At 48.6% G+C, this 24899-nt stretch overlaps 1 protein-coding gene across 4 annotated transcripts in view; it reads right to left on the bottom strand.

The window, feature by feature from the left end:
* The window catches only part of ELP1 (elongator acetyltransferase complex subunit 1), a 291962-nt gene that overhangs the window by 190373 nt on the left and 76690 nt on the right, over positions 1-24899 (bottom strand). For 3 of the 4 annotated variants that reach the window (XM_063920051.1, XM_063920050.1, XM_063920054.1), the window contains exons 10-11: positions 19691-19781; positions 13009-13065 (exon numbers count right to left, since the gene is read on the bottom strand). In XM_063920051.1, coding sequence (XP_063776121.1) covers positions 13009-13065; positions 19691-19781 — 148 coding nt within the window. The remainder of the gene's footprint in view (positions 1-13008; positions 13066-19690; positions 19782-24899) is intronic. The other variant, XM_063920052.1, reaches the window with a different exon arrangement.

The raw sequence follows: 24899 nt of genomic DNA, 5'->3' as shown, positions 1-24899 counted from the left end.
TTTCTTCGTGGGGCCTTCCTGGCCTCACACCACGCAACATATTTTCGCCACATGTGGTGATAATGTTTTGCGGTCACCTCCTTCCTGGCTTTGACCAGGGTAGGAATGACCTCTTCCGGAATGCCTTTTTCCCTTAGGATCTGGCGTTCCACCGCCATGCCGTCAAACGCAGCCGCGGTAAGTCTTGGAACAGACCTGGTACTTGCTGAAGCAAGTCCCTTCTTAGCGGCAGAGGCCATGAGTCCTCTGTGAGCATTTCTTGAAGTTCCGGGTGCCACGTCCTTCTTGGCCAATCCGGAGCCACGAGTATAGTTCTTACTCCTCTACGTCTTATAATTCTCAGTACCTTGGTTATGAGAAGCAGAGGAGGGAACACATACACCGACTGGTACACCCACGGTGTTACCAGAACGTCCACAGATATTGCTTGAGGGTCTCTTGACCTGGCGCAATACCTGTCCAGTTTTTTGTTCAGGCGGGACGCCATCATGTCCACCTTTGGTCTTTCCCAACGGTTCACAATCATGTGGAATACTTCCCGATGAAGTCCCCACTCTCCCGGGTGGAGGTCGTGCCTGCTGAGGAAGTCTGCTTCCCAGTTGTCCACTCCCGGAATGAACACTGCTGACAGTGCTATCACATGATTTTTCGCCCAGCGAAGAATCCTTGCAGTTTCTGCCATTGCCCTCCTGCTTCTTGTGCCGCCCTGTCTGTTTACGTGGGCGACTGCCGTGATGTTGTCCCACTGGATCAATACCGGCTGACCTTGAAGCAGAGGTCTTGCTAAGCTTAGAACATTGTAAATTGCCCTTAGCTCCAGTATATTTATGTGGAGAGAAGTCTCCAGACTTGATCACACTCCCTGGAAATTTTTTCCCTGTGTGACTGCTCCCCAGCCTCTCAGGCTGGCATCCGTGGTCACCAGGACCCAGTCCTGAATGCCGAATCTGCGGCCCTTTAGTAGATGAGCACTCTGCAGCCACCGCAGAAGAAACACCCTTGTCCTTGGAGACAGGGTTATCCGCTGATGCATCTGAAGATGCGATCCGGACCATTTTTCCAGCAGATCCCACTGAAAAGTTCTTGCGTGAAATCTACCGAATGGAATCGCTTCGTAAGAAGCCACCATTTTTCCCAGGACCCTTGTGCAATGATGCACTGACACTTTTCCTGGTTTTAGGAGGTTCCTGACTAGCTCGGATAACTCCCTGGCTTTCTTCTCCGGGAGAAACACCTTTTTCTGGACTGTGTCCAGAATCATCCCTAGGAACAGCAGACGTGTCGTCGGAAACAGCTGCGGTTTTGGAATATTTAGAATCCACCCGTGCTGTCGTAGAACTACTTGAGATAGTGCTACTCCGACCTCCAACTGTTCTCTGGACCTTGCCCCTATCAGGAGATCGTCCATTTTCTTTGAAGAAGAATCATCATTTCGGCCATTACCTTGGTAAGGACCCGGGGTGCCGTGGACAATCCAACCGGCAGCGTCTGAAACTGATAGTGACAGTTCTGTACCACGAACCTGAGGTAACCTTGGTGAGAAGGGCAAATTGGGACATGGAGGTAAGCATCCCTGATGTCCCGGGACACCATATAGTCCCCTTCTTCCTGGTTCGCTATCACTGCTCTGAGTGACTCCATCTTGATTTGAACCTTTGTATGTAAGTGTTCAACTATTTCAGATTTAGAATAGGTCTCACCGAGCCGTCTGGCTTCAGTACCACAATATATTGTGGAATAATACCCCTTTCCTTGTTGTAGGAGGGGTACTTTGATTATCACCTGCTGGGAATACAGCTTGTGAATTGTTTCCACTACTGCCTCCCTGTCGGAGGGAGACGTTGGTAAAGCAGACTTCAGGAACCTGCGAGGGGGAGACGTCTCGAATTTCCAATCTGTACCCCTGGGATACTACTTGTAGGATCCAGGGGTCCACTTGCGAGTGAGCCCACTGCGTGCTGAAACTCTTGAGACGACCCCCCCCACCGCACCCGAGTCCGCTTGTACGGCCCCAGCGTCATGCTGAGGACTTGGCAGAAGCGGTGGAGGGCTTCTGTTTCTGGGAATGGGCTGCCTGCTGCAGTCTTCTTCCCTTTCCTCTATCCCATGGCAGATATGACTGGCCTTTTGCCCGCTTGCCCTTATGGGGACGAAAGGACTGAGGCTGAAAAGACGTTGTCTTTTTCTCCTTTATACGGCAATACTTCCATGTGCCGTTTGGAATCTGCATCACCTGACCACTGTCGTGTCCATAAACAACTTCTGGCAGATATGGACATCGCACTTACTCTTGATGCCAGAGTGCAAATATCCCTCTGTGCATCTCGCATATATAGAAATGCATCCTTTAAATGCTCTATAGTCAATAAAATACTGTCCCTGTCAAGGGTATCAATATTTTCAGTCAGGGAATCCGACCAAGCCACCCCAGCGCTGCACATCCAGGCTGAGGCGATCGCTGGTCGCAGTATAACACCAGTATGTGTGTATATACTTTTTAGGATATTTTCCAGCCTCCTATCAGCTGGCTCCTTGAGGGCGGCCCTATCTGGAGACGGTACCGCCACTTGTTTTGATAAGCGTGTGAGCGCCTTATCCACCCTAAGGGGTGTTTCCCAACGCGCCCTAACTTCTGGCGGGAAAGGGTATACCGCCAATAATTTTCTATCGGGGGAAACCCACGCATCATCACACACTTCATTTAATTTATCTGATTCAGGAAAAACTACAGGTAGTTTTTTCACACTCCACATAATACCCTTTTTTGTGGTACTTGTAGTATCAGAAATATGTAACACCTCCTTCATTGCCCTTAACAAGTAACGTGTGGCCCTAAAGGAAAATACGTTTGTTTCTTCACCGTCGACACTGGAGTCAGTGTCCGTGTCTGTGTCTGTGTCGACCGACTGAGGTAAAAGGACGTTTTAACGCCCCTGACGGTGTTTGAGACGCCTGGACAGGTACTAATTGGTTTGCCGGCCGTCTCATGTCGTCAACCGACCTTGCAGCGTGTTGACATTATCACGTAATTCCTTAAATAAGCCATCCATTCCGGTGTCGACTCCCTAGAGAGTGACATCACCATTACAGGCAATTGCTCCGCCTCCTCACCAACATCGTCCTCATACATGTCGACACACACGTACCGACACACAGCACACACACAGGGAATGCTCTGATAGAGGACAGGACCCCACTAGCCCTTTGGGGAGACAGAGGGAGAGTTTGCCAGCACACACCAAAAACGCTATAATTATACAGGGACAACCTTTATATAAGTGTTTTTCCCTTATAGCATTTTAAATAAGAATTTACTTACCGATAATTCTATTTCTCGTAGTCCGTAGTGGATGCTGGGGACTCCGTCAGGACCATGGGGTTTAGCGGCTCCGCAGGAGACAGGGCACAATAATAAAAGCTTTAGGATCAGGTGGTGTGCACTGGCTCCTCCCCCTATGACCCTCCTCCAAGCCTCAGTTAGGATACTGTGCCCGGACGAGCGTGCATAATAAGGAAGGATATTGAATCCCGGGTAAGACTCATACCAGCCACACCAATCACACCGTACAACCTGTGATCTGAACCCAGTTAACAGTATGATAACAACGAAGGAGCCTCTGAAAAGATGGCTCACAACAAGAATAACCCGATTTTTGTAACAATAACTATGTACAAGTATTGCAGACAATCCGCACTTGGGATGGGCGCCCAGCATCCACTACGGACTACGAGAAATAGAATTATCGGTAAGTAAATTCTTATTTTCTCTAACGTCCTAAGTGGATGCTGGGGACTCCGTCAGGACCATGGGGATTATACCAAAGCTCCCAAACGGGCGGGAGAGTGCGGATGACTCTGCAGCACCGAATGAGAGAACTCCAGGTCCTCCTCAGTCAGGGTGTGCCCCTGACCAAGTAGCAGCTCGGCAAAGTTGTAAAGCCGAGACCCCTCGGGCAGCCGCCCAAGATGAGCCCACTTCCTTGTGGAATGGGCTTTTACTGATTTTGGCTGTGGCAAGCCTGCCACAGAATGTGCAAGCTGAATTGCACTACAAATCCAGCGAGCAATCGTCTGCTTAGAAGCAGGAACACCCATCTTGTTGGGTGCATACAGGCTAAACAGCGAGTCAGATTTTCTGACTCCAGTCGTCCTGGAAACATATATTTTCAGGGCCCTGACAACGTCAAGTAACTTGGAGTCCTCCAAGTCCCTAGTAGCCGCAGGTACCACAATAGGTTGGTTCATGTGAAAAACAGAAAACACCTTAAGGAGAAATTGAGGACGAGTCCTCAATTCTGCCCTGTCAGAATGAAAAATTAAGTAAGGGCTTTTATATGATAAAGCCGCCCATTCTGACACACGCCTGGCTGAAGCCAGGGCTAATAGAATCTTCACCTTCCATGTGAAATATTTTAATTCCACAGTGGTGAGTGGATCAAACCAATGTGACTTTAGGAAACTCAAAACAACATTGAGATCCCAAGGTGCCACTGGGGGCACAAAAGGAGGCTGTATATGCAGTACCCCTTTTACAAACGTCTGAACTTCAGGCACTGAAGCCAGTTCTTTCTGGAAGAAATTCGACAGGGTCGAAATTTGAACCTTAATGGACCCTAATTTTAGGCCCATAGAAAGTCCTGTTTTCAGGAAATGTAGGAAACGACCCAGTTGGAATTCCTCTGTAGGGACCTTCTTGGCCTCACACCACGCAACATATTTTCGCCAAATGCGGTGAAAATGTTTTGCGGTTACATCCTTCCTGGCTTCGACCAGGGTAGGGATGACTTCATCTGGAATGCCCTTTCAGGATCCGGCGTTCAACTGCCATGCCGTCAAACGCAGCCGCGGTAAGTCTTGGAACAGACAAGGCCCCTGCTGGAGCAGGTCCTCTCTTAAAGGTACAGGCCCCGGTTCTTCCGTGAGCATCTCTTGAAGTTCCGGGTACCAAGTCCTTCTTGACCCATCCGGAACCACGAGTATCGTTCTTACTCATCTCCTTCTTATGATTCTCAGTACTTTTGGTATGAGATGCATAGGAGGGAACACATACCCTGACTGGTACACCCACAGTGTTACCAGAGCGTCCACCGCTATTGCCTGAGGGTCCCTTGACCCGGCGCAATATCTGTCTAGTTTTTTGTTCAGGCGGGACGCCATCATGTCCACCTTTGGTTTTTCCCAACGGTTTACAATCATGTGGAAGACTTCCCGCTGAAGTCCCCACTCTCCCGGGAGGAGGTTATGCCTGCTGAGGAAGTCTGCTTCCCAGTTTTCCACTCCCGGAATTAACACTGCTGAGAGTGTTATCACATGATTTTTCGCCCAGCGAAGAATCCTTGCAGTTTCTGCCATTTCCCTCCTGCTTCATGTGCCGCCCTGTCTGTTTACGTGGGCGACTGCCGTGCTGTTGTCCCACTGGATCAATACCGGCTGACCTTGAAGCAGAGGTCTTGCTAAGCTTAGAGCCTTGTAAATTGCCCTTAGCTCCAGTATATTTATGTGGAGAGAAGTCTCCAGACTTGATCACACTCCCTGGAAATTTTTTCCTTGTGTGACTGCTCCCCAGCCACTCAGGCTGGCATCCGTGGTCACCAGGACCCAGTCCTGAATGTCGAATCTGCGGCCCTTTCATAGATGAGCACTCTGCAGCCACCGCAGAAGAAAACACCCTTGTCCTTGGAGACAGGGTTATCCGCTGATGCATCTGAAGATGCGATCCGGACCATTTTCCCAGCAGATTCCACTGAAAGGTTCTTGCGTGAAATCTACCGAATGGGATCGCTTTGTAAGAAACCACCATTTTTCACAGGACCCTTGTGCAATGATGCACTGATACTTTTCCTGGTTTTAGGAGGTTCCTGACTAGCTCGGATAACTCCCTGGCCTTCTTCTCCGGGAGAAAACATCCTTTTCTGGACTGTGTCCAGAATCATTCCTAGGAACATTAGACGTGTCGTCGGAAAAAGCTGCGATTTTGGAATATTTAGAATCCACTCGTGCTGTCGTAGAACTACTTGAGATAGTGCTACTCCGACCGCCAACTGTTCTCTGGACCTTGCCCTTATCAGGAAAGCGTCCATATTTCTTTTAGGAAGAATCATCATTTCGGCCATTACCATGGTAAAGACCCGGGGTGCCGTGGACAATCCAAACGGCAGCGTCTGAACTGATAGTGACAGTTCTGTACCACGAACCTGAGATACCTTTGGTGAGAAGGGCAAAATTTGGACATGTAGGTAAGCGTCCCTGATATCCAGTGACACCATATCGTCCTGGTTCGCTATCACTGCTCTGAGTGACTCCATCTTGATTTGAACCCATGTATGTAATTGTTCAAATCTTTTAGATCTCACCGAGCCGTTTGGCTTCAGTACCACAATATAGTGTGGAATAATACCCCTTCCCTTGTTGTAGGAGGGGTACTTTGATTATCACCTGCTGGGAATACAGCCTGTGAATTTTTTCCCAATACTGCCTCCCTGTCGGAGGGAGACGTTGGTAAAGCAGACTTCAGGAACTTGTGAGGGGAAGACGTCTCGAATTTCCAATGTACACCTGGGATACTACGTGTAGGATCCAGGAGTCCACTTGCGAGTGAGCCCACTGCGTGCTGAAACTCTTGAGATGACCCCCCACCGCACCTGAGTCCGCTTGTATGGCCCCAGCGTCATGCTGCGGACTTGGCAGAAGCTGTGGAGGACTTCTGTTCCTGGGAATGGGCTGTCTGCTGCAGTCTTCTTCCCTTTCCTCTAACCCTGGGCAGATATGACTGGCCTTTTGCCCGCCTGCCTTTATGGGTACGAAAGGACTGAGACTGAAAAGACTGTGTCCTTTTCTGCTGAGATGTGACTTGGGGTAACAAAAGTGGATTTTCCAGCTGTTGCCATGGCCACCAGGTCCGATGGACCGCCCCTTTATACGGCAATACTTCCATGTGCCGTCTGGAATCTGCATCACCTGACCACTGTCATGTCTATAAACATCGTCTGGCAGATATGGACATCACATCTACTCTTGATGCCAGAATGCAAATATATAGAAATGCATCCTTAAAATGCTCTATAGTCAATAAAATATTGTTCCTGTCAAGGGTATCAATATTTTCAGTCAGGAAATCCGACCAAGCCCCCCCAGCGCTGCACATCCAGGCTGAGGCGATTGCTGGTCGTAGTATAACACCAGTATGTGTGTATATACTTTTTAGGATATTTTTCAGCTTCCTATCAGCTGGCTCCTTGAGGGCGGCCGTATCTGGAGACGGTAACGCCACTTGTTTTTATAAGCGTGTGAGCGCCTTATCCACCCTAAGGTGTGTTTCCCAACTCGCCCTCACTTCTGGCGGGAAAGGGTATACCTCCAATAATTTTCTATCGGAGGAAACCCACGTATCATCACACACTTTAATTTATCTGATTCAGGAAAAACTACAAGTAGATTATTCCCACCCTACATAATACCCTTATTTGTGGTACTTGTAGTATCAGAAATATGTAACACCTCCTTCATTGCCCTTAACATGTAACGTGTGGCCCTAAAGGAAAATACGTTTGTTTCTTCACCGTCGACACTGAAGTCAGTGTCCGTGTCTGTGTCGACCAACTGAGGTAAATGGGCGTTTTTACAAGCCCCTGACGGTGTCTGAGACGCCTGGACAGGTACTAATTTGTTTGCCGGCCGTCTCATGTCGTCAACCGACCTTGCATCGTGTTGACATTATCACGTAATTCCTAAATAAGCCATCCATTCCGGTGTCGACTCCCTAGAGAGTGACATCACCAATACAGGCAATTTGCTCCGCCTCCTCACCAACATCGTCCTCCTACATGTCGACACACACGTACCGACACACAGCACACACACAGGGAATGCTCTGATAGAGGACAGGACCCCACTAGCCCTTTGGGGAGACAGAGGGAGAGTTTGCCAGCACACACCAAAAACGCTATAATTATACAGGGACAACCCCTTATACAAGTGTTTTCCCTTATAGCATTTTCACATATGTAATCATATCGCCAAATAAGTGCCCCCCCTCTCTGTTTTAACCCTGTTTCTGTAGTGCAGTGCAGGGGAGAGCCTGGGAGCCTTCCTCACAGCAGAGCTGAGCAGGAAAATGGCGCCGTGTGCTGAGGAGAATAGGCCCCGCCCCCTAAAACGGCGGGCTCTTCTCCCGGAGTTTGTGAGATCTGGCAGGGGTTAAATACATCCATATAGCCTCAAGGGCTATATGTGATGTATTTTAGCCATTAAAAAGGTATAATACATTGCTGCCCAGGGCGCCCCCCCCAGCGCCCTGCACCCTCAGTGACCGCTGGTATGAAGTGTGCTGACAACAATGGCGCACAGCTGCAGTGCTGTGCGCTACCTTATGAAGACTGAAAGTCTTCTGCCGCCTGTTTCTGGACCTCTGGACCTCTTCAACTTCGGCATCTGCAAGGGGGGTCGGCGGCACGGCTCCGGGACGAACCCCAGGGTGAGACCTGTGTTCCGACTCCCTCTGGAGCTAATGGTGTCCAGTAGCCTAAGAAGCAAATCCATCCTGCACGCAGGTGAGTTTACTTCTCTCCCCTAAGTCCCTCGTAGCAGTGAGCCTGTTGCCAGCAGGACTCACTGAAAATAAAAAACCTAACTTAAACTTTTATTCTAAGCAGCTCAGGAGAGCCACCTAGATTGCACCCTTCTCGGCCGGGCACAAAAATCTAACTGAGGCTTGGAGGAGGGTCATAGGGGGAGGAGCCAGTGCACACCACCTGATCCTAAAGCTTTTATTATTGTGCCCTGTCTCCTGCGGAGCCGCTAAACCCCATGGTCCTGACGGAGTCCCCAGCATCCACTTAGGACGTTAGAGAAATATATATAGTCATATCGCCAAATAAGTGCCCCCCCTCTCTGTTTTAACCCTGTTTCTGTAGTGCAGTGCAGGGGAGAGCCTGGGAGCCTTCCCACCAGCATTTCTGTGAGGGAAAATGGCGCTGTGTGCTGAGGAGAATAGGCCCCGCCCCCTTTTCGGCGGGCTTCTTCTCCCGTTTTTCTGAGACCTGGCAGGGGTTAAATACATCCATATAGCCCCCAGGGGCTATATGTGATGTATTTTTAGCCAGAATAAGGTACTATCATTGCTGCCCAGGGCGCCCCCCCCAGCGCCCTGCACCCTCAGTGACCGCTGCTATGAAGTGTGCTGACAACAATGGCGCACAGCTGCAGTGCTGTGCGCTACCTTATGAAGACTGAAAAGTCTTCTGCCGCCGGTTTCTGGACCTCTTCACTTTTCGGCATCTGCAAGGGGGTCGGCGGCGCGGCTCCGGGACGAACCCCAGGGTGAGACCTGTGTTCCGACTCCCTCTGGAGCTAATGGTGTCCAGTAGCCTAAGAAGCCAATCCATCCTGCACGCAGGTGAGTTCACTTCTCTCCCCTAAGTCCCTCGATGCAGTGAGCCTGTTGCCAGCAGGACTCACTGAAAATAAAAAACCTAACAAAACTTTTACTCTAAGCAGCTCTTTAGGAGAGCCACCTAGATTGCACCCTTCTCGGCCGGGCACAAAAATCTAACTGAGGCTTGGAGGAGGGTCATAGGGGGAGGAGCCAGTGCACACCACCTGATCCTAAAGCTTTTACTTTTGTGCCCTGTCTCCTGCGGAGCCGCTATTCCCCATGGTCCTGACGGAGTCCCCAGCATCCACTAGGACGTCAGAGAAAGTGAGGTTTAACCCTAGTCCCCGATGCCGTATACTTAGAAGATGTTTGTTGTATTATTTTTTTTGGTACTAGGCTGGATGACATGTTTACTTCTGACATTCAATGCTGTATTTTCAGAACCTCAATAAAATATATATTGGAAGAAGGCTGCCCCGGGACATGTATGATTATTTTACGTGACAACCTGGATACCGATGCATCAACTATCGGTGGGTTTTCTCATTTCTCATTATTTTCTATCATCCTGAGGAAAAGGGAAGGATGCCAGTAACTTTTTAGGGATCTGAAACTTCTTGTCAGGATTAATCCAAGTTTCTTCAAATAGGGAATTTAATTCCTTAGATGCAGGGAAAGTAGCAGAGAATTACTTTTTTACATTAAAATAAGATACCTCAGCTTCCTCTGTCACTTTGTCAGGAATGTGCAGGACGTCTCTAATAGCTTCAGGGCCTGTATTCCTTGTGACAGAGCTGTATCCCCCCCTCCCGAGTCCACCTCACCCACCTCTGCATCTGATACATCATCGTCAGCCTGCAGAATTTGAGCCAGTGTACGCTTTTGTGGACAAATGGTAGGGGTCTGAAACGCTGGTATGGACACTGAATCTCTATTCATCAGGTCATCCAGATTGTCTTAAGTATTGCGTCTCTTTCTCATTTTGGGACAATTTATGTGAAATATTTGAGATCATCCCTTGTAATGAATCCAACCATACTGGTTCGGACCCACTAGCCTGAGAATGTGTACTATCCTGAGTACACTGTAGTGATCCCCCTGGGGAAGAAAAACACTGTGCTGTGCATGAGACACACTCCGTTGACGTTGTAAAATGTGAAAGAACACACCCACACAGGAGAAAGGTTAAAAGCACAATTAACCCACACAGAGCCCTCTAGGGAGACACAGAGTGATGGTGCCAGCCACACGTGCCCTTATAGCTAATGTCAAGCTTAGCTGGGTCGCAAACTAAGTACCCTGAATAGGGGCTTAATATTCTAATATTGCTCCCCCCCCTGGCTATGACCCCCTGGTACCACTGAGGTAATCTGGAGTCCTTGTGGAGGAGCTGCGCTTCCCTGCCAGTCTGTCTGTGTAAGCTGCAGCAAGAAAATGGCGCCGATGAGCTGCTGGATCCGCTCATAGTGAAGCCCCGCCCCCTTAATGACACGCAGTCTTCCCGGTTTTTTTAAATAGGCTGAGGTGATTTTGGTGCTTAACAGTGGGTCAGAGCCCCTGTGCGCACTCTGACCCACAGTGTGGGTAGTTGTTTAAAAATGGCTCAGTTCGCCCCTCAAGCGGTGCAGCAAAGCTGATCTGAGCCTGGAGACGCCACCTGCACTCAGAGCTGAGCTCCTATCCTTGTGCCGCCATAATAGCCGGCGAACACGCTAACCGGGACGCCGGCATAGTACTCACCACTCTTCTAACTTCTGGCTCTGTTGGGGGTGGCGGCGTGTTACGGGAATGTACGCTCGCCATGGTGGGGATTGCGAATGGTTCCCTCAGGAGCTCAGTGTCCTGTCAGCGGGGAACGGGACCATTAACCCTATAGGAGGTTGGGACATTCCCCCCTCCTACGTCCCACGAAGCAGGCAGGCTGGTGCCAACCAGCCCTGTCTGAAAATAAACAGAAAATAAATGCAGAAAACTCTTCAGGAGCTTCCCTAAGCGTGACAGGCTCCTCCGGGCACATTTTCTAAACTGAGTCTGGTAGGAGGGGCAGAGAGGGAGGAGCCAGCGCACACTATTGAATTCTTAAAGTGCCCAAGACTCCTAGTGGACCCGTCTATACCCCATGGTACTAAATGGACCCCAGTATCCTCTAGGACGGAAGAGAAATACAAATAATTTTTTTTTAAATTATGTTCTTTGCATTAGTCTAATCATTTTTATAGCCAAAACTCTGGAGTAAAAAGTCTATGGCTGGTGAGGCAGTGCCTCCCCTGCCTATCTTTTCTGCACATCTCTGATCAACACTCACCAAATTTCCAGGAGTTTATAATGCTGCACCTGTGTATAATGCCCAGATGTACCCTTTGGCTCATATATTATGTGTAAGTCTGGCTCTGGTACTAGCCAGTGCCTCCTGAGCCATTTAGTTCACCACACATCCCTGTATGTCCAAAGTGGGTGCCACCAGAGGCAAGAATCTGACAGGGGACCAGAGAGCTGCGTGACAGACTTGTTCGACCAAAGCCTCATGTTGTGCTGCCCGAAGATAGTCACTACTATTGCAGAATGCGCCGACACCAGGTGTAGTGTTGATTTTCCCACACCAGAAAACCACAGGCTTGTATGATGACTGAGAATGGCCAACAGTGGGTTCAGTCAAAATTGATAAGCTAGATGAAAACCCACAGAACTGTCATGGCAGGCACTGTAAAAGATAGCTGGTCTGGAGATATTGCAAAGACTGAATTTTGAAGCTGTTTCGAAAGTCCATGAGATTCCCTTGTGGAAATGTCTGACTTCCGAACCAATTGTTGGAAAATTCCTGAAAGGAGAGCCCACACTATTTAGGTGAAAGTGATATCGCAATATGGACCTGATTCAGCTTCAGTTGCAGTTTTGCTACTTTAGCAAAACTGCAACTGCTATCAATCTCATGCTGGGGGCTGCCCAGCATGCTAATGATGGCTAGAGTTGCGATCGCAATATAATTACATTGCTAAATTAGGGAAGCCCCCTGCTTGCGCAGTCTGGCCGTGAAGGCAGTCGGGCAGCCGCCATTTTCGGCTGCATGCGATGTCAATTGGCCGTCCCATACCTGCCCCCGTTTCCGACACCACTCCCATGCAACGCCGCCCCGACCATCATCTGAACGCCTCTGCCTGATTAATCGCATTGGCCAGCCAGTGCATGCGCGCATCAGATTCATTGTGAGAGCAAGTGTACGGGAGAGACTAGAGCCTGACACTTTGGATGTGTGCCTCAAACTGTTGGGGAAGCTCTGCTCCCCCTATACAGTGTGTACATTGTACTTGGTCTCGGGTACTTCCTCTTGTTACGGAGAAAACCCTGAGACTGGTCTCTGCAAAGCCTTGCACACACAGCAGGGAAACGAAGAAGACTGTCCACTGTCACACTGTCCCTGGTACTTCTCCTTATCATGGGGAAAACCCTGGGACTAGCTGCATAGTGCATGAGCACTCCTGTGAGGGAACTGCTGCACAGAAAATCCGTAAAAATGGCGGCACCATTCAGGACTGAGTTGCCCAATTGCACCCTCTGAAAGGGTGAAAGTATGCTGCAGTCTCTGTAGAGACCAGAGTGCACCAGGGGAAACTGCCCGCTGCCCAGCTCCCCCTTACCCGTGGCTAAGAATGCCAAGTCCCCTCTGGCTCCTGCAGCTGCTGCAAGCGCAGACCCTATGTAAATAGAAACAGAAAAAAACTTACAAATAAAAATAAAATAACTTAGCTACAGAAGGGCTGCATCCCCCTAAACATACCCTACTCCATGAGGCACCTAAAGAAGACTGGAACTCTGTGGTTGCAGAGGGAAGGAGCTTACTTTTTAAAGCTACAATTTAATTTAGGTGCCAGCTCCAGCCCCAAACCAACCCATGGTCCCCAGCCTTGCTGAAAGAGAAAAATAAACTACTTCTGTATGCAAAATTAGTTAAGAATTATGTAAATTATATGTATCGTAGACTCATTTGCATTAAAGATATAAATGCAATTATGGAAGAGACCATTTAAAAAAAAAAATTAAAAAAAAATAAGATTTTACTCACCGGTAAATCTATTTCTCGTAGTCCGTAGTGGATGCTGGGAACTCCGAAAGGACCATGGGGAATAGCGGCTCCGCAGGAGACTGGGCACAACTAAAGAAAGCTTTAGGTCACCTGGTGTGCACTGGCTCCTCCCACTATGACCCTCCTCCAAGCCTCAGTTAGGATACTGTGCCCGGAAGAGCTGACACAATAAGGAAGGATTTTGAATCCCGGGTAAGACTCATACCAGCCACACCAATCACACCGTATAACTCGTGATACTATACCCAGTTAACAGTATGAAAAACACTGAGCCTCTCAACAGATGGCTCAACAATAACCCTTTTGTTAACAATAATTATGTACAAGTATTGCAGACAATCCGCACTTGGGACGGGCTCCCAGCATCCACTACGGACTACGAGAAATAGATTTACCGGTGAGTAAAATCTTATTTTCTCTAACGTCCTAGTGGATGCTGGGAACTCCGAAAGGACCATGGGGATTATACCAAAGCTCCCAAACGGGCGGGAGAGTGCGGATGACTCTGCAGTCACGAATGAGAGAACTCAAGGTCCTCCTCAGCCAGGGTATCAAATTTGTAGAATTTTGCAAACGTGTTTGCCCCTGACCAAGTAGTAGCTCGGCAAAGTTGTAAAGACGAGACCCCTCGGGCAGCCGCCCAAGATGAGCCCACCTTCCTTGTGGAATGGGCTTTTACAGATTTTGGATGCGGCAGTCCAGCCGCAGAATGCGCCAGCTGAATATTGTGCTACAAATCCAGCGATCAATAGTCTGCTTAGAAGCAGGAGCACCCAGTTTGTTGGGTGCATACAGGATAAATAGCGAGTCAGTTTTCCTGACTCTAGCCGTCCTGGAAATATAAATTTTCAAGGCCCTGACTACGTCCAGTAACTTGGAATCCTCCAAGTCCCTAGTAGCCGCAGGCACCACAATAGGTTGGTTCAAGTGCAAAGCTGATACCACCTTAGGGAGAAACTGGGGACGAGTCCTCAATTCCGCCCTATCCATATGGAAAATCAGATAAGAGCTTTTACATGACAAAGCCGCCAATTCTGACACACGCCTGGCCGAAGCCAAGGCCAATAACATGACCACTTTCCACGTGAGATATTTTAGATCCACGGTTTTAAGTGGTTCAAACCAATGTGATTTTAAGAAACTCAACACCACGTTGAGATCCCAAGGTGCCACTGGAGGCACAAAAGGGGACTGAATATGCAGCACTCCCTTTACAAAAGTCTGAACTTCAGGCAGTGAAGCCATTTCTTTCTGAAAGAAAATCGACAGAGCCGAAATCTGGACCTTAATGGAACCCAATTTTAGGCCCATAGTCACTCCTGACTGTAGGAAGTGCAGAAATCGACCCAGCTGAAATTCCTCCGTTGGGGCCTTCCTGGCCTCACACCACGCAACATATTTTCGCCAAATACGGTGATAATGGTTTGCGGTTACTTCTTTCCTAGCTTTAATCAGCGTAGGAATGACTTCCTCCGGAATGCCCCTTTCCTTTAGGATCCGGTGTTCAACCGCCATGCCGTCAAACGCAGGCACGGTAAGTCTTGGAACAGACAGGGCCCCTGCTGTAGCAGATCCTGTCTGAGCGGTAGAGGCCATGGGTCCTCTGATATCATTTCTTGAAGTTCTGGGTACCAAGCTCTTCTTGGCCAATCCGGAACCACGAGTATCGTTCTTACTCCTCGCCTTCTTATTATTCTCAGTACCTTTGGTATGAGAGGCAGAGGGGGGAACACATAAACCGACTGGTACACCCACGGTGTCACTAGAGCGTCCACAGCTATCGCCTGAGGGTCTCTTGACCTGGCGCAATATTTATCTAGTTTTTTGTTTAAGCGGGACGCCATCATGTCCACCTGTGGCCTTTCCCAACGGTTATCATCAGTTGGAAGACTTCTGGATGAAGTCCCCACTCTCCCGGGTGTAGATCGTGTCTGCTGAGGAAGTCTGCTTCCCAGTTATCCACTCCCGGAATGAACACTGCTGACAGTGCTAACACGTAATTTTCCGCCCATCGGAAAATCCTTGTGGCTTCTGCCATCGCCATCCTGCTTCTTGTGCCACCCTGTCGGTTTACATGGGCGACTGCCGTGATGTTGTCTGATTGGATCAGTACCGGCTGGTTTTGAAGCAGAGGCCTTGCCTGACTCAGGGCATTGTAAATGGCCCTCAGTTCCAGAATATTTATGTGTAGGGAAGTCTCCTGACTTGACCAAAGTCCCTGGAAGTTTCTTCCCTGTGTGACTGCCCCCCAGCCTCAAAGGCTGGCATCCGTGGTCACCAGGACCCAGTCCTGTATGCCGAACCTGCGGCCCTCTAGAAGATGGGCACTCTGCAGCCACCACAGTAGCGATACCCTGGTCCTTGGAGACAGGGTTATCAGCCGATGCATCTGAAGATGCGATCCGGACCACTTGTCCAACAGGTCCCACTGAAAAGTTCTTGCATGGAACCTGCCGAATGGGATTGCTTCGTAGGAAGCTACCATTTTTCCCAGGACTCGCGTGCAATGATGCACCGATACCTGTTTCGGCTTCAGGAGGTCTCTGACTAGAGATGACAGCTCCTCGGCTTTCTCCTCCGGGAGAAACACTTTTTTCTGGTCTGTGTCCAGAACCATCCCCAGGAACAGTAGACGTGTCGTAGGAACCAGCTGTGACTTTGGAATCCAACCGTGCTGTTGTAGCACTTTCCGAGATAGTGCTACCCCGACTAACAACTGCTCCTTGGACCTCGCCTTTATAAGGAGATCGTCCAAGTACGGGATAATTAAAACTCCCTTTTTTCGAAGGAGTATTATCATTTCGGCCATTACCTTGGTAAACACCCTCGGTGCCATGTACAGTCCAAACGGCAGTGTCTGGACTTGGTAATGGCAATCCTGTACCACAAATCTGAGGTACTCCTGGTGAGGATGGTAAATGGGGACATTCAGGTAAGCATCCTTGATGTCCAGGGATACCATGTAATCCCCCTCGTCCAGGCTTGCAATAACCGCCCTGAGCGATTCCATCTTGAACTTGAATTTTTTAAGTATGTGTTCAAGGATTTGAAATATAAAATGGGTCACACCGAACCCTGCGGTTTCGGTACCCCAAACAGTGTGGAATAGTAACCCCGTCCTTGTTGAAGTAGGGGTACCTTGACTATTACCTGCTGGGAATACAGCTTGTGAATTGCCTCTAGCACAGCCTCCCTGCCTGAGGGAGTTGTCGGCAAGGCAGATTTGAGGAAACGGCGGGGGGAAGACATCTCGAATTCCAGCTTGTACCCCTGAGATACTACTTGAAGGAAACAGGGATCCACCTGTGAGCGAGCCCACTGATCGTTGAAATTTTTGAGGCGGCCCCCCACCGTACCTGGCTACGCCTGTGGAGCCCCCGCGTCATGCGGTGGACTCAGAGGAAGCGGTAGAAGAATTTTGATTCTGGGAACTGGCTGACTGGTGCAGCTTTTACCCTCTTCCCTTGTCTCTATGCAGAAAGGAAGCGCCTTTGACCCGCTTGCTTTTCTGAAGCCGAAAGGACTGTACCTGATAATACGGTGCTTTCTTAGTCTGTGAGGAAACCTGAGGTAAAAAAATTTCTTCCCAGCTGTTGCTGTGGATACGAGGTCCCAGAGACCATCCCCAAATAATTCCTCACCCTTATAAGGCAGAATCTCTATGCGCCTTTTAAAGTCAGGATCACCTGTCCAGTGACAGGTCTCTAACACCCTCCTGACAGAATGGACATTACATTATTTTGGATGCCAGCCGGCAAAATATCCCTCTGTGCATCCCTCATATATAAGACGACGTCTTTAATATGTTCATATGTTAACAAACTAGTATCCCTGAGAACAATAAACAAGAAAAAGCGCTAGGAAACTGGATGAGAAATTTCTGACAAATTTAATAAAGAATATAAATTATTCACTGTTGCAACAGATAATTAGAGAATTCATTGGAATCAATTAAAAATAGGGCTTGATATAGCACTGCAAGAATTTAAAAAGTCCCATATGCTTTATATGGTGTATATAATTTGCCGGTACTCAAATGAAACAGGTCATCCCAAAAAGCTTTTTTGCCACAGTCCAGGAACAATATTGCGAATGGAAAGGAGAAAACCTTGAGAAAGCTGTGTAAAACAGCGAAACGCGTCGGTGCAGCAGCTGGACTCTGACTATACATCCCCATATAAACGCCTAGAAGTCGGATAAAGGAACTTTTTGCATCAGCGATTTGGACCACTGCATCATTGGACCTGAGCAAAATCACTGGACCAAGCAGCGTCTTGAACCTAGCTACGTAAGGTCATTAATTGCAGTTTTCTCCTTTCCATTCGCAATATTGTTCCTGGACTGTGGCAAAAAAGCTTTTTGGGATGAACTGTTTCATTTGAGTACCGGCAAATTTTACTTGTTAATTCCATTTTTACACACAAACTAGTATCCCTGTTTGACAGGGTCACCGACCACGCTGCAGCAGCACGATCTGCAGGTCTCAGTCTAGTACCTGAGTGTGTAAATACAGACTTCAGGATAGCCTCCTGCTTTTTATCAACAGGTACCTTCAAAGTGGCCGTATCCTAAGACGGCAGTGCCACCTTTTTTGACAACCGTGTGAGCGCCTTATCCACCCTAGGGGATATCTCCCAGCGTAACTTATCCTCTGGCGGGAAAGGGTACGCCATCAGTAACTTTTTAGAAATTACCAGTTTCTTATCGGGGGAACCCACGCTTTTTCACACACTTCATTCACTCATCTGATGGGGGAACAAAACACTGCCTGCTTTTTCTCCCCAAACATACAACCCATTTTTAGAGGTACTTGGGTTAATGTCAGAAATGTGTAACACATTTTTTTTTTTTTTTTTTATTGCCGGGATCAAGTCACGGATGTTCCTAGTGGATTGTGTATATGTCTCAACCTTGTCGACACTGGAGTCAGACTCCGTGTCGACATCTGTGTCTGCCATCTGAGGGAGCGGGCGTTTTTGAGCCCCTGATGGCCTTTGAGACGCCTGGGCAGGCGCGGGCTGAGAAGCCGTCTGTCCCACAGCTGTTACGTCATCCAGCCGTTTATGTAAGGAGTTGACACTGTCGGTTAATACCTTCCACCTATCCATCCACTCTGGTGTCGGCCCCACAGGGGGCGACATCACATTTATCGGCATCTGCTCCGTCACCACATAAGCCTCCTCATCAAACATGTCGACACAGCCGTACCGACACACCGCACACACACAGGGAATGCTCTGACTGAGGACAGGACCCCACAAAGCCCTTTGGGGAGACAGAGAGAGAGTATGCCAGCACACACCAGAGCGCTATATAATGTGGGGATTAACACTATAACTGAGTGAATTTTCCCCAATAGCTGCTTGTATATACAATATTGCACCTAAATTTAGTGCCCCCCCTCTCTTTTTAACCCTTTGAGCCTGAAAACTACAGGGGAGAGCCTGGGGAGCTGTCTTCCAGCTGCACTGTGAAGAGAAAATGGCGCCAGTGTGCTGAGGGAGATAGCTCCGCCCCTTTTTCGCAGACTTTTCTCCCGCTTTTTTATGGATTCTGGCAGGGGTATTTATCACATATATAGCCTCTGGGACTATATATTGTGATTATTTTGCCAGCCAAGGTCTTATTATTGCTGCTCAGGGCGCCCCCCCCAGCGCCCTGCACCCTCAGTGACCGGAGTGTGAAGTGTGTATGAGGAGCAATGGCGCACAGCTGCAGTGCTGTGCGCTACCTTGGTGAAGACTGTGGTCTTCTGCCGCCGATTTTCCGGACCTCTTCTTGCTTCTGGCTCTGTAAGGGGGACGGCGGCGCGGCTCCGGGACCGAACACCAAGGACGGGCCTGCGGTCGATCCCTCTGGAGCTAATGGTGTCCAGTAGCCTAAGAAGCCCAAGCTAGCTGCAAGCAGGTAGGTTCGCTTCTTCTCCCCTTAGTCCCTCGGTGCAGTGAGCCTGTTGCCAGGTCTCACTGTAAAATAAAAAACCTAACATATACTTTCTTTCTAGAAGCTCAGGAGAGCCCCTAGTGTGCATCCAGCTCGGCCGGGCACAAAGATCTAACTGAGGCTTGGAGGAGGGTCATAGTGGGAGGAGCCAGTGCACACCAGGTGACCTAAAGCTTTCTTTAGTTGTGCCCAGTCTCCTGCGGAGCCGCTATTCCCCATGGTCCTTTCGGAGTTCCCAGCATCCACTAGGACGTTAGAGAAATAAAAAACAGAATATTTATGTTAGTATTTACCATAAGTATTTGATTTTGAGCCATCCTTTTCAATATCTTGAAGCCAGATAGCTAAAACTGTTGAATCTGAGTTCCACAGAAGTTCTTTCACCTGTGCAAAAGAAGTGTAGCATAAAATATTGATGTATGTCATTCTTTTACCCAAAGCAGGTTACAAACTATAGCTGTAGCATTCTAGATTGAATAAACACACAAATTTGCTATCTTAAACATTTGATTATTCAATTGCTAATTAATTTAAAAATTAAGCATGTATTTTTTCTTCTGCCTTTATCCACACCACTGTCATATGTCTCCACCCTCACATATCTCTCGCTGCTCGCCCTCTCCGCTGCAACCCACCCATCTGAGGCAGTAGCTGCCCCGTTCACTCACACGAAACTGCTACTTTATTTGGGACTTTCTGTTGTCACCCACCATCCCCACCCCTGGTTGGTACAGGCCATTGTCAGCAATCACCGACACTGCTGATGCCATGTCATGCTCGCTCCTTCTACAGCTTGTGTGTTTGTTTTTTCAAATAAACACTAATAGCAGCAGGGTGTCATGCATGTGATGGCATCATTTTTATCAGTACTTTGTTTTATTATATAGATTAAAAAGACAAGAACATCTCACTATATAGAAATAAATGAATGATAACAAATAATAGACTTGCGACGGGTAAAAATGGATATATTTGGCAACAGTACCACAACTGAACAAATGGCACCTGATTTATCCCTACCACACACACCTTTTTTCTACATTCTGTATGTTCCCCAATGAAATATTTTAGAAAATCAATACAGGAGTAACAAATACAAATATTGGGATTTTGGTACTTATAGATAAATCCCTTTCTCAAAATCCACAGGGATATTTTAGGTGTTACAAGTGTGCGCAAAAAAGCAAAATCATGCAGCAGAAATACATGCAAAATGGAGTGTTCATCCAACACTCCAAAAAACTAAGTAATATTCTGGAAGATTTTTTACGTGCTTAATCCTGCGCTATTCTGCTCAAACCATGAACAAACATATACCAAAGGGCTGTGCATAAGAAACATAAACATGCAAAATTGGTGTATACATGCAAAGCACCACCTCCAAATGAAAATAAAATACTGAGCTTTTGTAAATGATGAATGAGTCACAGGCTTCTGTGAGTAGCTTCTCAGTACATGTCGAATGTAGTACCATCCAAGATTTTCTGAAATCAAAATAACCGTGCTTCCCTCATAGGTTGTTAACCATTGCAGGGGGGGGGTCAGCACAGAGAGTAAATGATAGTGCAGTATTTTGTATAAAATGAAGAAGGTTTTAATACAAATTGCACTTACAACAGATAAGAATAAAAATCACATATAAACATCCTTTCATGGCGACACTGGAATACTACAGGCATATCACCCAAGTCCTGCTGATGTATTTCAGGAAGGGATTGGCAGCCACAGTTCCGGAACCTGTAGAGGCTTCTCCAGAGTGACGATGCAGGGTGAATAAGTGTCCGACCAGCAGGAGTTTGTAGAGACCACACTTAACGCGTTTCGTACCTCGCTGGGTCCTTCGTCAGACTTGGGTGATATGCCTGTAGTGTTCCAGTGTCGCCATGAAAGGATGTTTATATGTGAGTTTTATTCTTATCTGTTGTAAGTGCAATTTGTATTAAAACCTTCTTCATTTTATACAAAATACTGCACTATCATTTACTCTCTGTGCTGACCCCCCCCCTGCAATGGTTAACAACCTATGAGGGAAGCACGGTTATTTTGATTTCAGAAATTCTTGGATGGTACTACATTCGACATGTACTGAGAAGCTACTCACAGAAGCCTGTGACTCATTCATCATTTACAAAAGCTCAGTATTTTATTTTCATTTGGAGGTGGTGCTTTGCATGTATACACCAATTTTGCATGTTTATGTTTCTTATGCACAGCCCTTTGGTATATGTTTGTTCATGGTTTGAGCAGAATAGCGCAGGATTAAGCACATAAAAAATCTTCCAGAATCTCAAAATCCACAGGGAACACTGGAGGCTAAAGACACTGGGGATAGACGGGCTGGCTATCAGAAGCTGGCACTTTACATTTATTGAAAGAGCATGCAGACTCCTCCCCCTCTATCCCCCATCAGCCCCAGTTTTAATAACCGAGCCGCAAGGAGATGTAACAGAGGAGAACACAGCAACAACAAAACAATTACAATCCGTGAACCTGAACCACAACACAGGCAGGAAAACAGTGCTGGGTGGGCGTCCAGAGTCCCCTATGGATTTCGAGAAAGGGATTTATCAGCAAGTACCAAAATCCCATTTTCTCAAGCATCCACTAGGGGGCACTGGAGGCTAAAGACACTGGGGACGTCCCAAAGCTATCCCTGTGGGCGGGAGAGCACTGAGGAATCTGCCAAACAAGCCTCCCAAACCGCGAAGCGGAGGATGCGAACTTATCAAACTTATAAAACCGAACAAAATTATGAGCCAGGTAGCCGCACGGCAAAGCTGAGACAGAGAAGCACCACGGCTTGCCGCCCAATACAGACCAACAGACTGAGTGAAGTGTGCCAAAATAACGCCGGAGGCCGGCAGCCAGAATTCAAGTAGGCCTGAATAATGGCCAACTTAATCCATCTTGCTAAAGTCTGCTTGGAGGCAGGCCAACCTCACTTTACCGCATCATATAGCACAAACAAGGCATCTGATTTTCGCAAGGATGCCGTCCGAGCGACAAATATCTTAAGCGCCCGGACTACATCCAGAGAAGATGGTTCCCCTGGGTCTTCTTTCATGGCAATGTGAAATGCTGAAACCACCTTTGGCAGGAATCCTGAGTGCGTCCGAAGTTCCGCCCGATCCTCGTGAAAAATAAGATAAGGCAGCTTACACGATAAGGAACTCAAATCAGAAACTCTTCGAGCTGACGCTAAGGCCAAAAGGAGAATAGTTTTCCAAGTAAGGAATTTTAAATCTACATCCTCTAATGCAGGAGTGGGGAACCTTTTTTCTACCGAGGGCCATTTGGATATTTATAAAATCATTCGGGGGCCGTACAAAAATTCTCAACTTAAAAAATTACCCTGCCCCCCAGTAGGTCTGCCCCTTAGAGGTAAAATGGGACGTGATACACATATGCCCCCAATAGTGCGGTGCCAGATCCACAATTGCCCCCACAGTGCCAGGTATACAAATGCCCCTCACAGTGCCAGGTATACAAATGCCCCTCACAGTGCCAGGTATACAAATGCCCCTCACAGTGCCAGGTATACAGATGTCCCCACAGTGCCAGGTATACAGATGCCCCCACAGTGCCAGGTATACAGATGCCCCGCACAGTGCCAGGTACACAGATGCCCCCACAGTGCCAGGTATACAGATGTCCCCACAGTGCCAGGTATACAGATGTCCCCACAGTGCCAGGTATACAGATGTCCCCACAGTGCCAGGTATACAAATGCCCCTCACAGTGCCAGTTATACAGATGCCCCTCACAGTGCCAGGTATACAGATGCCCCCACAGTGCCAGGTATACAAATGCACCTCACAGTGCCAGGTATACAAATGCCCCCACAGTGCCAGGTATACAGATGCCCCCACAGTGCCAGGTATAAAAATGCCCCCCACAGTGCCAGGTATACAGATGCCCCCACAGTGCCAGGTATACAGATGCCCCCACAGTGCCAGGTATACAGATACCCCCACAGTGCCAGGTATACAGATGCCCCCACAGTGCCAGGTATACAGATGCCCTCCCCCTCCCCTCCGTGCTGCTTACCGTGGAACACGGAGGAGAGCGCGGCTGTCGGGTGGGAGCGGCGGCGTGTAGTACTTCAAACCAGCTGCCGGTTCGAGAGCCAATCAGAGCTCGCGGACCGGCAGCCGCGGCTCCCGATTTGCTGCCGGTCCGCGAGCTCTGATTGGCTCACGGACCGGCGGCTGGTTTGCAGTACTACACGCCTCCGCTCCCACTCGACAGCCGCGCTCTCCTCCCTGTCTCCCTGTTCTGACAGCTGAGACACGCTGCCGCCGGACTGAGCGGCAGCGTGTCTCACTGACACAAGCTGGTGGGCCGGGCCGTATATGGCCCGCGGGCCGGAGGTTTCCCACCCCTGCTCTAATGGTTCAAAAACAGAGGACTGTAAGAAGTGAAGAACCAAACTGAGGTGCCACGGAGCAGTGGGTGGAACAAATGGCGGTTGCACCCGCAACACACCCTGCAGAAAAGTCTGCACTTCCGGCAAGACGGCCAATTTGCGCTGGAAAAAGATCGACAATGCGGACACCTGTACCTTGAGCGACCCGAGGTGAAGGCCACCCTCCAAGCCAGTTTGTAAAAACAGCAAGAGACGGGTCAATTTGAAAGCCCGGGTGTTAACACCTCTATCTGAGCACCACGACATATAGGCTCGCCATATGCGGTGAAAATGGGCTGCCGTGATAGGCTTCCGAGTCCGGAGCATAGTAGGGATGACTGAAGGAGGAATACCTTTTATTTCTTAATATAGAGGCTTCAAGAGCCTCTTGTTAAACGCAGCCACGTCAAATCTGGGTGACGTAGCGGCCCCTGCTGTAACAAGTCTGGATGAAGAGGCAACAACCACGGGCCGTCTGCGAGGAGCAGAATGAGATCTGAGTAATAAGCTCTTCGAGGCCAATTCGGGGCCACGATAATGACTCACGTCGACTACCTCTTGATCCATTTGATCCATTTGAGTACTAGAAGTGGGAACAGAGGAAAGAGGTAAACCAGGCTGTACGGCCAAGGAGCCGTGAGAGCGTCGAAGACTTCTGCTCCGGGATCCCGGGTCCTGGACAGATTCAACCGGGAAGCCATGAAATCTGCCTGTGGGAGACCCCATCGCCGAACCAGCTGCTGAAATACTTGAGGGTGGAGAGCCCACTCTCCCGGGTGAAGGTCCTGACGACTGAGATAATCCGCTTCCCAGTTGTCTACTCCTGGAATGAAAACTGACGATAATATGGCTTCGTCAAGTTTGACCAACTCAGAATTCAAGCCACTTTCCGCACGGCCATGCGACTTCGAGTGCCGCCCTGGCGATTGAAATAAGCGACTGCGGTCGCATTGTCCGATTGCACTCTCACCGCTCTTGACTGAAGCAGGGGAACGGTTTCGCAAAGCGTATTGAAGATCGCTCTCAGTTCCAAGACATTTATGGGCAGTAACTGTTCTGGTCCCGGCCATTTTCCTTGGAAGGGATACTCCAGTATC

This window comes from Pseudophryne corroboree, chromosome 1, assembly GCF_028390025.1.
Source record: "Pseudophryne corroboree isolate aPseCor3 chromosome 1, aPseCor3.hap2, whole genome shotgun sequence".
In the NCBI taxonomy this organism is placed as follows: Eukaryota; Metazoa; Chordata; class Amphibia; order Anura; family Myobatrachidae; genus Pseudophryne; species Pseudophryne corroboree.
This window is presented reverse-complemented; position numbering and strand designations above follow the sequence as displayed.